The sequence below is a fragment of the Rhea pennata genome, chromosome 2 (genome assembly GCF_028389875.1).
Source record: "Rhea pennata isolate bPtePen1 chromosome 2, bPtePen1.pri, whole genome shotgun sequence".
Lineage (NCBI taxonomy): Eukaryota > Metazoa > Chordata > Aves > Rheiformes > Rheidae > Rhea > Rhea pennata.
Window position 1 is genome coordinate 119,954,675 of NC_084664.1, and position 15,417 is coordinate 119,970,091.

Below are 15,417 nucleotides of genomic sequence, written 5' to 3' on the forward strand. Positions count from 1 at the left end.
AGCCTGGTGTCCATGAAGATGAAAATACAAATAAAGAGCCATGTAAAAAGTCTTACAAGGAAAGGAAGATAGTGACTACTGGAGCTTTCTCTCTTATTCCATTTTGTCCCCTGACATAACTATGTATTATGCACCTAAAGGTGCCCTCCTTTAGCTACTGGGCTAGTGATTTGTTGCTGTTCCCCAGTCTCCTGTTTTCTCCATTACTCCTGCTCTGCTCTGTATGAGTGGTCCTTACAGTACGTGGCCTGAGGAGGCTGGAAGCAATGAAAAAATAAACAGCAAAACGGAAATTCACTGTTTGTGGATCAGGCTGGTGTACTAGACCCCTTTACACATTTATTGTACACTGCCTTAAGGCACTCTTGGGGGAAGACCACAAACATCACACCGAAGGCACCAAGATTTTCCTCAGCTTTGATGAATGTGTTTATGCACCTATAAAATGGTGCTCAATTACTCTGAGACAGTGTAATTGCAGAGCGATGTCGTAGTTATGGCAGAAACAGGTTGTTGGGAGAGCCAAGCAATTAGGCAAGTAAAAGCTAAGGAAGTCATCCATGTGTAAATTTACTTCTGCCATGGTGCTTCAAAAACACGTGCACCTCGTCTTGCTGCATTCACCTCGTATTCAGAAAGATGGAGTGTGTAAACAGGGGAAGTATTTGTCATCAGCCACTCTGCGGTGTTTTCTTTGGGGGGGGAGGGGAAGTGTACATCCTCTTTAAATTTGAAAGATATGACTACTTAAAGACAGAGAAAGCTTTGCTAAAAGGTCTGTCTTCCCCCAGCCTTATTTATTATTTAGTTCTTCAGCTGACATATTTAATACTGCAAGGCACTTGGAGGCTCTAGTTTGAAAGAAATATGCTGTACAAAATCAAGCTTCCTCACAGGAGCAGGAAACTCATCTTCAAAAGTTAATTGCTCTTTTGCAATTAAATAAACCTCTTCATTACTGCTCTGCTCAATAATGACAAAAAAATGTGCAGCATGTCTTTAATTTCATAAAGATGCATGTTACATCAAGAGTCTGACTCCCCTCTCATTTTCTGTTCTAATACCAGCAAAAATTTCACTTCAGTGAGCTGATTCTGACTTTATTTTGGTATACATCTGATGAGAATTAGGCCCTTATCTGTGATATTTTCTCTTAATGCTGAGATTGCCTAGAGACACTGAGACATGTATTGATTTATTTCATAAATCTTCAGGACAAAGCACAGAAGAGCTGAAAAGAAACTATGGATTTTGTCATAAGCCGTTTTAAGATGACAGCAGTAGATAATATATTAAGTGGAAAGCATATTAGAGACACCATTGTGTACTGCCATAACCAGAGAAATAAAAATACAGATTTCAATGTTCAGAAAGAAGAGCTGCAAATATTAGTTTTTCACCAAGGTAAGATGGTACCGATTATAGGCCGAGCAATAAAGCCATTCAGACGATGCGTGTTTCCTTCAGAGCAAAACAATATTTGCTTCATATAGCTATGGTGAAGACCCTGATTACATAACTAATTATCACGGTCACACTGGGAGGTGAATTGTAGGACATGCTGTCTCATGCCTTTCGAACTCGCACACTCTTACGCTCCTGCACGACGGCACCTTAGGGTCTGCGTGCCAAGGGGGCTGTCACGCACTTCTGGCCGGGGGGAAGGGAGCGTGCACCAAATCCTTTAAGAGGAGGAGGGGAGAACAGGCAACCTGAGACCTCCTTACTGAGCGCTGAGGTTGTTATTGCTTATTTGGCTTGGCACAGTCACAGAGCTTTGCAGAGCAAACTAGAAGTTTGCCCTTGGCAGTCGGCCCTTGCCGCAGTGCAAGGCAAGTGGCCGTAGGTTTAACGTGTCATGGATATGTGCTAGGAGCCCAGTGTACCCACCTGGTAGAGGTGTAAAAAGGGCAAGGCTGTGGCCAAAGTGGAACCCTGACCAAAATCACCAAGCTGCTTTCTTTGAGTCTGAGGGGGAGGGAAGTACGAACAGCAATGAGTTGGTGTCACCAAGCACGAGAGAGGGCAGCTGGGAGCTGACGGACATGCAAAGGAGAGAGCAAAGCAGTGTGTACATGAGGGGCAGAATGAGTGCGTGAGCATCTACATTACAGCGGGAAACAAGGAGGTTAAAGACATCAAGACTATAGCCCTGTCCCCTACTGTACTGAACAGCAGGCGTCCAAGGAAGATCTTTGCATTATTTATCTTTCAGTCACTTCCAATTTGTACTGAGAGGTGGCCACCTTGCTAACAGCATGCTACGAGTACTCAACAACAACTTCAGCCATAAAGGGACAGAATCCTTAGTGAGAGCAAGTCTAGATGTTAATTGGATTCTTACCAAAGACTCAGATTGGTAATTCAGCAAAGCAAGAGAAATGAAAAATATGCAAAGCAAAAATGCTCTTTCAGGAGAGTAGGGGAACTTTTCAGGTACGGAGGTTTCACAGCTCTGCAAGCAGCTTGCATTTATAGTTGTGGACAGCTGTCACTGTTGTGGTGAGGACTGAGTCTATGGAGTCCTCAGAGCATGAACCATGCACATCTTGAGCTGAAAGAAACAGCGGAGATACGTAAAGTTGCTTTGGGGGCCAACAAGTGTTGTAGGAGCGTAGAGTACTACCCTAAGAGGAAAAAGTTCTCCCACAAGTCAGAAAACTGCATGTACACTGCTTGTAATTGGCCAGCAATACATTTTTTTTTATTTACTTTATCATAGTTTACACACACCCTGCCTCAGGGATTGTATGGACAAATAGGAAAATGTTCATGTTTGCGCTTAGGATATGCACGGTTGTATAATTCAGGCCAAAAATATAAGGACTTTTGCAAACGAAACAACTTCCACAATATTCTCTTTGATGGGAGAAAATAAATAAATAAATAAAGACCTACATTCAGGCAGGGGATGCCAGGTGGTTCACTTTGCTGAACCACACATGTGCCTCGTTGCCATTGCTGAAGAGGGAAGTAGGTGACCCATAACAGAGAACTCCTGGTGAAAGTTCAGTTTTGTGGAGAAATCAGATAACCTCTGTGCTGTTTTCAGACGAAAGCTAAATTAGCACAAATAGAAATTAAATAGAAAAGAAATAGAGGAGATCCAGTTATATGTTTAGTTCTTTCTGATATCAGAAGCATAGTCATCTACTTTGTGGAAATTTCAAGAAAGGATTTTGCAAGGAGTTTCAAAATGAGCTTTGTAAGATCAGGTATGAACTAAAGGTTCTTACGAAATGTAGAATAGTTGCCTTCATAACAGTCTGAAGGGGAAACTAATTTATACAGACTATGGGTCTTGTAAATCTTATACAAATGTCTTGTAAAGGTACCTCTAATTGAGATATGACAAAGCTGCCTACTGTAGCAGGAAGTGGCAAGTCTTACTAGTTAAAGATTAATGAGATGAATGAATCTTTAATCTCAACATTTAAGGTCTGATCTGTTCTAATTTTCACTTTACATTGGCCAGCTCAGTGGAATGTCTTATCAGTGAGAACACTGATTTGTTTAGAATTTGGAAACGGAGATTGCCCCTCTTAAAAAGATGCTGTATTGTCAGGGAACTACTAGGCTTGATTATTTTTATTTGCAAAACAAGGAAGCAGAATGCCTACAGCAAGAATTCACAGGCTGGAGTTCTGTGGTTTGTTTCACGCAAGGGGTTAGGATTTTGTAATATACATACATACATACATATATATATATATATATATATATATTCTGCTTGTAAAATCTGCAAACAATTCAGAACATTTTGGTGAATTGAGCCATTGCTCTTCTCTTCCCTGTATCCTTTTAACAGGATTACTACATTTTAATTCTGGCTTTAGTACTGTTCTCTGTCTGTTTTTAGCAAATTATTTATAGCCTTATGTTTTGGTTTACTCACTAATTTAAAGTGGACCAAGTAATACCTAGTAATCTCACAAGAGTATACTGAAAGTTAACTACAATATGAAAGCAATCTTAGATCCTCCGGTTATTAATTACTATGTATTAAGTGTACAGTACCACAGCCTTAAAAATGGTTTAATAATGAGTTACTGAAGACATGACCTCATTATCAATTTCTAGAATGGGAAAATGTTTTATTTAGTCTATTTTTCTGGAATGGTGTATTTATGACTGACTCACTAGCAGCAGTTAGTTGATGCAGACATACGTATATTTACTGAGACAGTAACGGTGCTCATAGCAAACGGCAATGCATGTGACAATGAAAGTGCTGTGCTCCCCAATTAACGTATTTATGACATAACTGGAAATATCTCACGAGCTTGAGAACACTTCATCACATTTGTCCTGGAGCTATAATTGAACATAAATGTTATCAAAGGAAAACATGGCACAAGAATAAGTAATTAATGCAAAGTTACAAACATTCTTCCTCTCACAAGAGGAAGAAAAGAAAGCATGATAAAAGGGAGAAATACAGAGTATTTTCAGATGAGTTTTCAGTAACTCTTGCTGAATGGCAGAAAAAAATGCCATTGAGATAAAATTAATAGCTGCGCTGTATCTTTCACATGGTAAAGCTTACAGCATTTGTACTTCTATACTAAATTTCTTGACTCATACGAAATAAACCTTAATGGGAGTTTCGGAGGTCTTAATTAAAATAAGCACATAGGTACTTTTCCTTCACTGGAAAATCAAGAAATAACCAGCAAGCAGCAGAAATCCCAGATGACTGGGGTGCTTTAGCACTCGCTCTAGTGTCTTTGCAGCAGAGTTAAATTTTTTGAATTTTTTTCCTCACCCCCTTCCCCAATATCTATTTATCCCACACTCACTGATAGCTGTCCAGAGTGTGTGTCAAATGCTATTGCAGATGGGAGACATGGATTTGGAGCCAGCAGCCTTCACATGCACGCAGTCATGGTTATTTATCAGAAACGAACTTCATGCAGGTGGGTGTCATGAAGCCTGGTCCTTTAATGGAAGGTTTAGTTCCTGTAGGGGTTTCGGGGTTTGTCCATGATGAGTAAGTGTTTTACAGCTAAATGACCACTGTATAATGCCGAGGGAAGCTTCACAATGCTGGACTCTGAAATCTATTGAGAGAGGCCTTCAAAATAACCTTGAGGTTTTCAGCTAGCAACCCTGCTCTAAATGGATTGGCATCCAACTGATCAGAACTGTAGGGTAGCTTTCTTCTAAAGCATTTAAGTAGTTCAGGCACTTAACACTCATTTGCAAAAAGTGAACGTGAACTTGGAGACATTCAGGCATTCAAAGAGGTAGAAAGGCATCCACAGAGATTTTCAGCAATGTACAGAGCTTCCCTTTTAGGGAGTTGGGGCCAAAGGAATTCTAAAATCCCAGTAGGCATCTGCTTATCTATCCCAGTACATACTCTACATACATATAGTCTTTAAGCTGACCTGCAGACACTAACGGCTGTGAAGGATTTATTTTCCACAAAGGCTAATTAGCAGGCTATATGTACCGAAGTCCAAATTCTTTGACCTGCTGGTGAGCTGTTACCCAACCTTAAAGAAGCGCTCGCATGCCAAATGTCTCTCTTTGACAGTAAAGCTAATTGGACATGAGGACTTCTGCTTTGGGGAATTTCCAGCCATACCTCAGGCAGGATAGGCTGCTCGGGATTGCTGACCCAGTGTATGCCCCTCTGTAGCTGCTAGGGCTTGATCTGGCAAGTGCTTTTGGGACATGGTGAGGGAGCCATACAAACGTAATGAGGGTGAACAGAAAGGCGAAAGCAAGTGCTCCTCTTCTAGTATCTCAGTGATACTCACGTAGGATATGAGAAGTATAGGTTCACTGAGTATCTACCTATTTCTTATTTAGCCTTGCTAGTGATGGCTCAGTATTCACCTCTCTGCCTCGCTGAAGGGGTTTTGAACTTGCATGTTGCAGCAGAGTGTCCAGCCCAGCAGCATGTTATGAGGAAGGGACCATGAGGTGAGAGTAATGTCAATACTGCTGTGTTCACAGCTATTGTGCGGAAGCAGAAATCCCTGTTCTTGGCTGTGTCATACTGAGTATATAATAATGTGCTGGGTAGAATGCAGCTGTTTCGTCTGACACTAAACTCTAATAGGAAAAAGCCTCTTTTGACCCCTTGAGTCTTTTTTTTTTTTTTTTTTTTTTTTTTTTTAATTTATACCACAGAACAGTTTCAGTTGGAGGGACTGAAGGCCATCCTACCCTAGTGCAGGGTGCTTCCCCACAAGCTTGAGACAACTTTATGGGAGATAAGAGCTTAATTCCCCAAGCAGAGGGAGTTGAGCTCAGGTTTGAGTTAGCAAAGTCTTTCTAGCCAACAAATTGCAAAGAAGCCAGGCTGACTGTGCCCTCTTGCTGTGTTTTCGAATGACACATTGGACATGTTCCTTAACACAGACTTCTTCCAGGAGATGACTCAAGGTTGTGAATGAACAGAGGATTTTTTTTTTTTTTTTTTTTTTTTTTTTTTTTTGTGCTAAGTGAAGTACTACAGCCTTGGAAAGAGAAAGCAATCGGGACAAGTTTCTTTAGCACTTTCTATTGGTTAGATTTTGTGACTTCTGTGATTCAGTGAGCCTTTGGGGTTCCCATTTGGAGGTACCTAGCTCTTCCCCCCACAGTGTAGGGAGTCCATGTAGCTGAGTGGACAGTGAGAGCTCTACAATACAAAAGTTCGTCTCCGAACTAGCGTTGCATGGAGTAAGTATTTCCATGGCTGCTTAGACCATGGTAGGTCTAAAATGCTTTGGGGCTGAGCCTTGTTGCCACTCATGGCCCACTCAGCACACTTACGTTTGCATGAGCATATTTGTGTGTGCCATTATATCAGTACAACAGCTACTCTAAACCAGTACACCTTAGCATCATCAGATTCATCTCCGTAAACATACAAGATACCTGTTTGGATATAACTGCATTTGCAACTACAACAGAAAAGCTGCAGTGCTGCAAGGTTTTTGAAAAATAATTAATTTGTCTTAAATCTGGATGTGTGGATTCTTAGATGAACTTGCAAGTACAAATTCTTTGAAGCCTTGGCTTTTAGGCATTTCTGCCCAATATGTGCAGTAAACATCTGATTTAGGGGGAATATATTTTAAAACTGGGATCTCATTCCAAAGCGGGAGATCGAGCCTGTCTGTAAGTCAAAGCACTAGGAAGACTCAAATGTTGTGAATATGACATGAAATCTTTCATATAGTTACTCCATTAGGACACAACCTGCTTCTGGTTTTATCACCCTGCTTGTATTCCTATACAACAAATGACACTTGCATGGGACAGGCACAATCCTACCCAAGACAAAATACTTCAAAATCCCAGATTTAGGTAGGTAGTCCCAAGCTGGAGAAGCTTTGCTATCTATTAACTTTCACGTTAGTTAATAATGTTATAACTGGTAGGATGAAATGAGAAGTCAGGGGCACAAAGCTTTGTAGCTCAGCACGCTGCTAGTCCCGTTGTCCTTGCTCACTTCTGTCCTTTTTCAAAAAGACAATAAGGCCCTCAGGGCAGACACAGTCTCTTCTTCTGGGTTTATGTGTTTATATTCTGTGACTGTAGCTGGCACCTTTAGACGATACTCATACTACCTTTAATAGGCATTAGTTTGAGTTGTAGACACTCATTACAACAATTCCATCTCCTCACTAGTCTGGACTCCAACGTGAAAAGGGAATATGCTCATATGTGGAGACTAGGCAGAAGGATTTTGGTGTCTATTTCATCTCTAAATTCTTTCTGGAGAAGATAGCTGGGAATCTGATTTGGCTGAGTTCCTATAGGTAACCCACATGAAGCTGGGCTAAGAGACTGTACAGGCACCAGCTATGGATATTGTGACCATGCTCTCAGTGTTTAAGAAAAAGTCAAAGTTGAAAACAAAATGCAAGAATACTACTTTGTTAACAAAAGAATTCAAGCTCAATCAGAAGTCAACAAGAGGGAAGAGAAATCTATACAGACAAGAAGAGTCAAGGCTACTTTACACATGATTTTAAAAAAGAAGGCTGGTAGCAATAGCTGAACAGTGAGGCTGCTAGTGGGCCGCAGTTGCTAAGGAAATCCAACTCCAGAGTGACCTGGGAAGGGGGAGGATTCTAAGTTTAAAGGAGGAAATTAAAAAAAAAAAAAAAAGTATGATTGTATAGACTAGGGTTACAGCTGCATGGAAAGAGCATTCCTCAGTGGGGAGGACCATAAATGAGTTATTGGTGCTTTGCTGGGAACAGCTGCTTTCCTCACACCCATGGAAGCCGGCAGAGGCCTACTGAATCAGCTGTCTCGGTAGCAGTCCTGTCTTGATCACCAGCTCTTGTTTTTCGGATGCGCTGGCTGATTCCTGTATTCCTGCACCCTAAAGAAGCAGCGAGGTGCTGATCGCTTCACTTCTCTGCAGGTTGATTCCCGGCAGATACTTCAGGGCTGCTGCTAGTGTAAAGCAGCTGCAAAGTAAAGGGATGCCAATTCGATGCTGCTGCTATTCCTCCACTCTCATTAAAGATTACTTATAAAATATCAGCTACTCAGTGTGAAAGCTTGAGCTTCAAGTGGAGTTTTATATATAAAACCAGATGCACTTTCTGAAGTATGTGTTCAAATTCATTTACTGAAATAGTTATGAAACTGTGAGATATGCAGGATGAGCATTGTGTGCTAAAAATCACATGCTTAACTAAATTCCTGTGTTATGAATACATCCCTGCATATTTATGCCTTGCTTTATCTACTTGCTGTTTTTATGGCATCACTGTAATTGTCTCCTGCTTCAACTATGCATATTCTGGAGTAGGAGCAAGTGTTCCTTTAGCCTGGCAGAAACTCATGTTCCTCAGCTGCCTCATACTTTGAGAAATACCTGGGTTTGATGCTGTTTGACGTTATTATCCAGAGCAAGGACGCCCTGAATTGGCACCTCCTGACTCTCTATTGTGCCGCTCTGCCATGTGACTGTGCACGCTGAACAGCAGGGACAATCTGCCTATTCACAAACCCTACGCCATGCATGCCTTGCCACTCGTTCTGTGCAAACATTGATCTTTTCGAACAAACAAATCCACAGATGTCGGGATCGGGGATTAGAAAAGGGTCGGGTAAAAGGTATATGACAGCTTAATATTCTTGATAGTCTTGTAAAGCAGCTTGCTTGTCAGACTGTGTAATGAAACTTCTCAGCACTTAGTGTTATTTTAATAGAAAGAGCTCGGATTATATTGAGGGTAGTTGGTGGTCTATTTTCTTTTCAACAGCTAGTGCTATTTAATGCAGCCACAGTGCACCAGTTTGCCTGTTGTAAGTGCTAGCAAGTCTCACAGGGGAATCTCTGAGGCTAAAATAAAATCACAGTTTAATTTCAGTAACATTGTGCAATTTGTGAGTATGCATGTGCTTTTACTAGCAAATGCATAAAAAATAGAAGAAGGAGAACCACTGACAAAGGCATCCTTTACAGAACAAATGAATATGTTTACTTTTTAAAATTACGCAATCCATTACTGCTAATGGTATGGTAATAGAGATAGCAACAGCTTTCCATGTGTTAACTTTACCCAGGCTGGTAGAAGCAAAATTCACAATATTCTATTACAGCTGCATAGCATCCAAGCTGCAGAAGTATTTTACAGATAGTGAGACACTACATTGGAGTGCAAAATACTATATAAGGACTCGGGTAAAGAGTTACCGCTGGAGAAACCTGGGCCTTGCTTTGACAAGCCAATAAATCCAGCTTTAGGGCTCCTAATACTGGATTAAAAATGCTGCAGTCACCTGATGCAAAGAATTGATCCACTACAAATTCGCTCTGCCGCTTCCAATTTCTTCATAGTTTTATCATGTAAAGCTTGCTGGAACACAGTTAGTGCTGGATCGGGGACTGTTTTCCTGAACTAAGTTTGTGCTGGGTCAGCTGTCGTGATGCCAGCTGCTGGAGGCCACCGGCCGCAGGGAAGAGCCGAAAACCGGCACCAACTCGGTGTTGTGCTGCAGCCCATTCGGTAGAGACGTGTTGGGACAAAAAAAAGGGGGGGGGGAAGGAAAAAGAGAGATACCCCATCCGAAGGGGGAAGGCACTTCCAGCAGCATGATGCAGGCATGGCACTACGGCTGACGCCACGTGCTGAGCAATAATCTCGAGCGCAAGGGCTCTTAGGGAATCGGCACAGGAGTGCCGAACGCGTACGCCTAGGCCCGGATTCTGTGGTTGCGGTAGGGGAGAGCATTTATTTATTCACAGGGTACTTATTTTTTCATTATCTGTTTATTCGTAGCTTGTTTATTCACTCATGATTTATTGGCTGGTTTATCTCCTTTCCGCGGTGATTCTCCGGCTCGGAAGCGCCGGGCGGGCGCCCCGCCCCTGCGCGGCGCTGCGCGGCTCGCGGCGCTGCGCGGCGCGGCGCGGCGGGCGCTCACCTGGGGCCGCGGGGCGGCGCCGCGGGCTGACGCGCGGCCGAGTCCGCCCCCTGCGGGGCGCGGGCGGCGCCAGCGCTGCCAACGAGCCGCCGGCGGGGGCTGGGGCGGCGGCTGCCGAGCCGAGCCGAGCCGAGCCGCGGAGCGAGCGCGTCGGCTGCCCCGCGGCAGGGAGGCGGCGGAGCCGGGGCCCTCGCGGCCGCCATGGAGCCCGGCGGGGAGCAAGGTAAGGGCGGCGGGGCCGCGCAGCCCCCCCCCGCCGCCGCCGCGCGGCCCCGCCCCGCGCGGCACATGGCCCGCGGGCGCCTCGTGCGCGGCCCCGCGCCGCGCCGCCCGCGCCCACCTCCCCCTCCCTCCTCGCCGCGCCGCGCGGGTCCCGCGTGGAGGGCTCAGAGCGCGGGCGAGGCGGGCGCTTAGCCGGTCGTCTCGTGAAAATAACTTAAAAAAGCCGAGGGAAAAAAAAGAAAAAAAATGAAAAAAGAAAAAAAAATGAAAAAAAAGAAAAAAAGAAAGAAAAAAGGAAAAAAAAGGAAAATATGCACCCCCCTTCCCTTAGCGGTGCATATCGGAGGGTCTCATTAACGCGGGGCAGGAGCGCGCGCGGCGCAGCCCGGCGCGGGCGCGGGAGCCCGCCGCCGCCGCGGGGAGAAGGGGTCTCCGCGCCTGTTGCGGCGCTTGCCCGGAGCAGGCGGGGTGGCGGGCGGAGGGTGCTGGCGTGACCGAGGCGGGGGCCGGCGGAGCCCCGGCTGGCGGGCCGCGGTGCCGCCTGCGCTCGCCGCGCGGCCGTCCCCAGGCCGCGGGCGCTGGATGTTGAACTTCCCGCAGCAGCTGGAGGGAAGGAACGAGCCGCCTGTCAAAAGTACGGAGCTGCCATTTTATAACCGTGTAACTTGTGTCTGGTAATAGCAGGGCTGCTGGGAGCGGCAGGCAGCGTCGTTTTGGTGCGGGGTGGTGTCTCTGGAGGGTGTCTGTAGGTTGTGAAAGGTGATGGTGCTTCAGGGGTTTGCGTGGGGGAAGATGGTCCTTCTGGCTGTCATGGTGGCAGTGCTCTCTTTAGAACTTCATAGACTTAAAATAAAAAATCAATCTTGGGACTCTTGCCCAGGAGAACAGTTGGTGTCTGATGGGAGCCAACCCAAATGCATGTTAAGGAAGACCTCTTGCTTTCAAAGCTTTTCTCCTAAAAGGTGTATATCCTCTTGGTTTGTCCTTGTCTGGTTATGGTGTAAGTGGCAATAGCAGTGTTGGAGGTCTGCAAGGCCCCGGGACTGTAACCCCCAGGCTTCCCGCGCCCTGCACTGCCTGGTGAGCTGATTCAGGCAGCAGCCTTGATCCATCTGCGCGCTGGCTCCAGTGTTCTGTGCACTTGCACAACTGGAAATGACTGCTGAATTTCCCCGTATACAGAGAAAACGGGCAAGTTATTTTTCTTGGAGTAGCAGATAAAATGTGGTGAGGGGTGTGGCTTTCCTCAGGGAGGTGCTTTCAACCATTCTGAAGTGCTGAGGATTCTTCAAATGAGAGATAAACAGATGAATTTTAATCCAAGTTATTTTTTAAGTGTGGAAAGACTTTATTTTGTATTTTTCTTTAATATGAAGAAGTACTGTTCATGGAGAGTGGCAGACAGAACTATTCAGCTAGTCACAGCACAACTGTAAATTCAATCTGAATTTTAATTCCAGTTGGAGGAATGTTAACCCAGATAAAAGTTATTTTGTCAGGGCAAGTTGTCCCAGCTCTAGCAAGAGAAACATTGTGTTTTTTTCTGACTAATAGATTGGTAAGAGCCAGTGTTCAGTGTTGTGTGTTGAGCATCAAAAGCCTATCATTGTTTCAGTATTTGTCCTGAAGTTCTTTCAAGGAAAATTTGTTTGGGTTTGAGTCTATCAAAAGGTGACTACCTTTGTTGCAGTCATAGCATGTTGGACAGCTTCTAATGGAAAAGGAAAGTGAGATACTGGGGTCTCCTCAAAAGCTTCAGTGACAGTGCCAACTCTTTCTAGAAGCTTGTCTTGCTAGTGAACTCATTTTTGCGTAAATACAGCTTTGGATATAGAGCATAGTGCACCCTAAGTAGTATATCAGAATATCAGAATAGTGTATCTGGTGGGACATCATAGCATTGTTTTGGAGCAAACCTTCCGCTTCCACCTTCTTTTTGGAGGTGATTTCAGTATTTTCCCTTTCAGGCAAGGTGAAGGCCCACAGTACAGGGAGAAAAGTCTAGAGTAGCCAACACACTTGTGCTTATTTGGTTAATAACTTGTAGTAGTCTAATAGCCCTCAAAATCTTATCCTATTGGTGAACTGGAGTACTTGGGTTGTAAATTCTACCTGACGACATCTTCTGGTTTTGCTGGACCGAGGAGTCCCGAAACACTTTGCGTGGTTATCTTGAGAGAGCATGTAATCCTTTCTTTTCCGAGAGCCTTGACTTGCATTTCTTGAGCTGATAAAGTGGACTTCTGTGTTCCTTTTATGCAGAAGGAACTGCTGCTGGCAGCAGGACAAGAATTCCCCCATTGTCCAACTGGTCTAAGGTACAGCTTTTTCTGCTGCTGTATTTGTTTTCTTTATCTCCTGTTACTTACGATACTGTAGCTAAGAGTTTTTCTTATTGTGTAGTTGTAAAATCAAACACTTGATAAGTAACATAAGAGTGGAATTGAGACAGCTGTTGTTGAAACTAAAGGAATAGTTCACTGAACTGCTTGTCCATAGCAGTGACTTGAGTGATGAGTAGTCCGCCCCTGCTCCATATAGCCAGTGCTGTGGCCCGTGTGCACATGACCAAGCAAAGCCCTTGTCCAGCCGGGGTTAGTAAAGTCTGACTTCAGACTTCTCTGGGTAGGGAAAGCTTAGCCATGAATCTGATTCCTTTGATCCTTCAACAAGGCCAGGCTGCAGCTGCTTAGACCTTTTAAAATCCCAGTGACATCGAATTGATGCAAGTCCTGTCTATTCTATATTGTGTTTTCTGCACTGTTAAACCCTGTGAAATAGTCTGTGAATTCCACTTTTTTTCTCTGCAAATGCCCATTTAAGCAACAAGAGACCTGTCAGGATTTGTAGGGGACAATATTTTATTATCAAACACTTGCTTTCAAAGGGGCTGAGATATTGATGAATGAGGAATTAAATTCTGGGGAAGTAATGTGTGTGTGTGTGTGCAGGACACTGCTGCAAGTAGTAATTCCAGTAATGCTCCTGTTAGGCGTTGCCTGACCTTGCTGGTTTAAAACAAACAAAAAACTATCTCGGTTCTGGTTTCAGAACAATACTGGCATGTATTGGACAAATATCTTTCTCTACTTTGTGGATAAAGTGAGTACAGTGGATCTTAGGCTGTCAGATGAGGTGGTGTGTTCCTTGCTAGGCTATGGAAAAAGCCATAGTGGTGGCTGTCTTTCTTCTCTCTCTCCTCACCCCTCCTGCCATGCATACAATCAGCAGACCTCGCTTTCAGTCTTTATCGTCTCTTTGGCAAGATACATGCATATATATACACTGAGTTAAACTGGACTTCCTTACTCTTTTCCTGTGACACTGGCTCTTTAGTTGTTTTTTGAGATTTTGTGCCTGTTTTCTCCCTCATGTCTGAGTTTGGAGGGAACCAGGCTCTAGACTCAGCTTTCCATGCTGTGAAAGGTGCTGGTGATAACTGTGTGCTGTACTTGTTTGCCTTGGGAATCTTATTTCCACTCACTTTCTTGTTCCACTCTCTTGTACATGCATTTTTTTTTGTCTTCTACAGTTGCTAGGCATGGTAGCCCTTGACTGACAACCTCTGCTGGGATGTCAAGGAAGCTCTGTCTTGTTCCTTTATAGCCATTTGCTTCTTTAACAGGAGCAGTGGTCTGGGCAATTTCCATGAGGAGGGAGTGCCCTAGCCGAATAGAGAAGTCTTGTATGAAATAAAGGGACTAGATTTGCCAGTGGTCCAAGTAAAGTCAATGAGTTAAATTATTTGTGGATCCCTAATTCCTTAGGGTGCTGAACATTATTGCTGGTAGGGGAGGTTATTGACTGCATTTCTTCAAAAAGTGATGTTTCCGCAGCAGCAGGGATTCAACTTGAAAGCCAATGTTTCGTTGACCAGCTTTCAAAGGAGAGAGAGAGAGAGGGGATATATATATTTTAAAAAAGAATGCTCTAATCTTGGTTTAATAGGAGAGAACAATAGCTTAGGTTGCTGAACCCTGTGCAGCAAACATCTGACAGATGTGGGATATTTTTTGTGTTTTTAAGAGAAAGCTACTTTGATTTGCTTCATCTGATTCTACTGTTGCTTCTGCTGCCTTCTTTATAATGTGGGCTCTTCTGGTTGAGGTTTGATCCACAGAGCAAAGGAGGTGTGTACCATTGTCCTTTTAATATCCTGCAGTGAGTAAGCAGAAAAATGTCAAACAGAGGGTGACTGAAAGGGAAAGCAAGCATTAAGTGAGATTAAGCACTAAACTGAAATGCTGCCGTTCAGCCAGAGTTGTCACTCTGTGTCAGCTTCAGGTTAAGACTGTAGAGGGACAGCTTTTCCCTCCTGTTAAAGGTAGCGAGCCTCTTCAAAGCCCCTGCATTTGGTATGTGTTTATCAGGCAGAGAGATTGGGATGCTTTATCTGAAAACCTCAGATTAGAGGCCAGACTTTCAATGTCAGCCTTCTATTTTTCAAGGGTCTGCAGCAGTAGACAAGCTACCTGTAATGTTCTAAAATGTTAAATATCTAAATATTAAATGTTTTCTTCCTCTTCTTCCTCCCCCTCTCCCCCTAGTTAAAGGGAGCTGAATGAATACGTAGCTGCATGTCAGCTTTGGCAGTGCAGCAGAATCATGTCATGAGCTAAAGTGACTGTCGTTGCCCTCCTGTGAAAACACTCATCTCTGGCACAGGTGTAGAGAGCTGCTAGGATCCGTAGTTTCCCTTTGGAGAGAGTGGAAGTGCACCAAGGAGTGAGCTGGCTACCAGTAAATGCTTGTGCTTGGGAATACTCAAAAATGCTTGTTGTGCTATTGCTTACTTCCTAACTAGAA

General features: G+C 44.0%; 1 protein-coding gene across 2 annotated transcripts in view; it reads left to right on the forward strand.

The window, feature by feature from the left end:
- Positions 1-10,486: 10,486 nt before the first annotated feature.
- Positions 10,487-15,417, forward strand: part of TPD52 (tumor protein D52) — a 126,241-nt gene continuing 121,310 nt past the window's right edge. The window contains exon 1 of one of the 2 annotated variants that reach the window (XM_062570254.1): positions 10,487-10,612. In XM_062570254.1, coding sequence (XP_062426238.1) covers positions 10,591-10,612 — 22 coding nt within the window. In that variant the 5' untranslated portion in view covers positions 10,487-10,590. Of the gene's footprint in view, positions 10,613-11,001; positions 11,246-15,417 lie in introns of those variants that run through there. The other variant, XM_062570253.1, reaches the window with a different exon arrangement.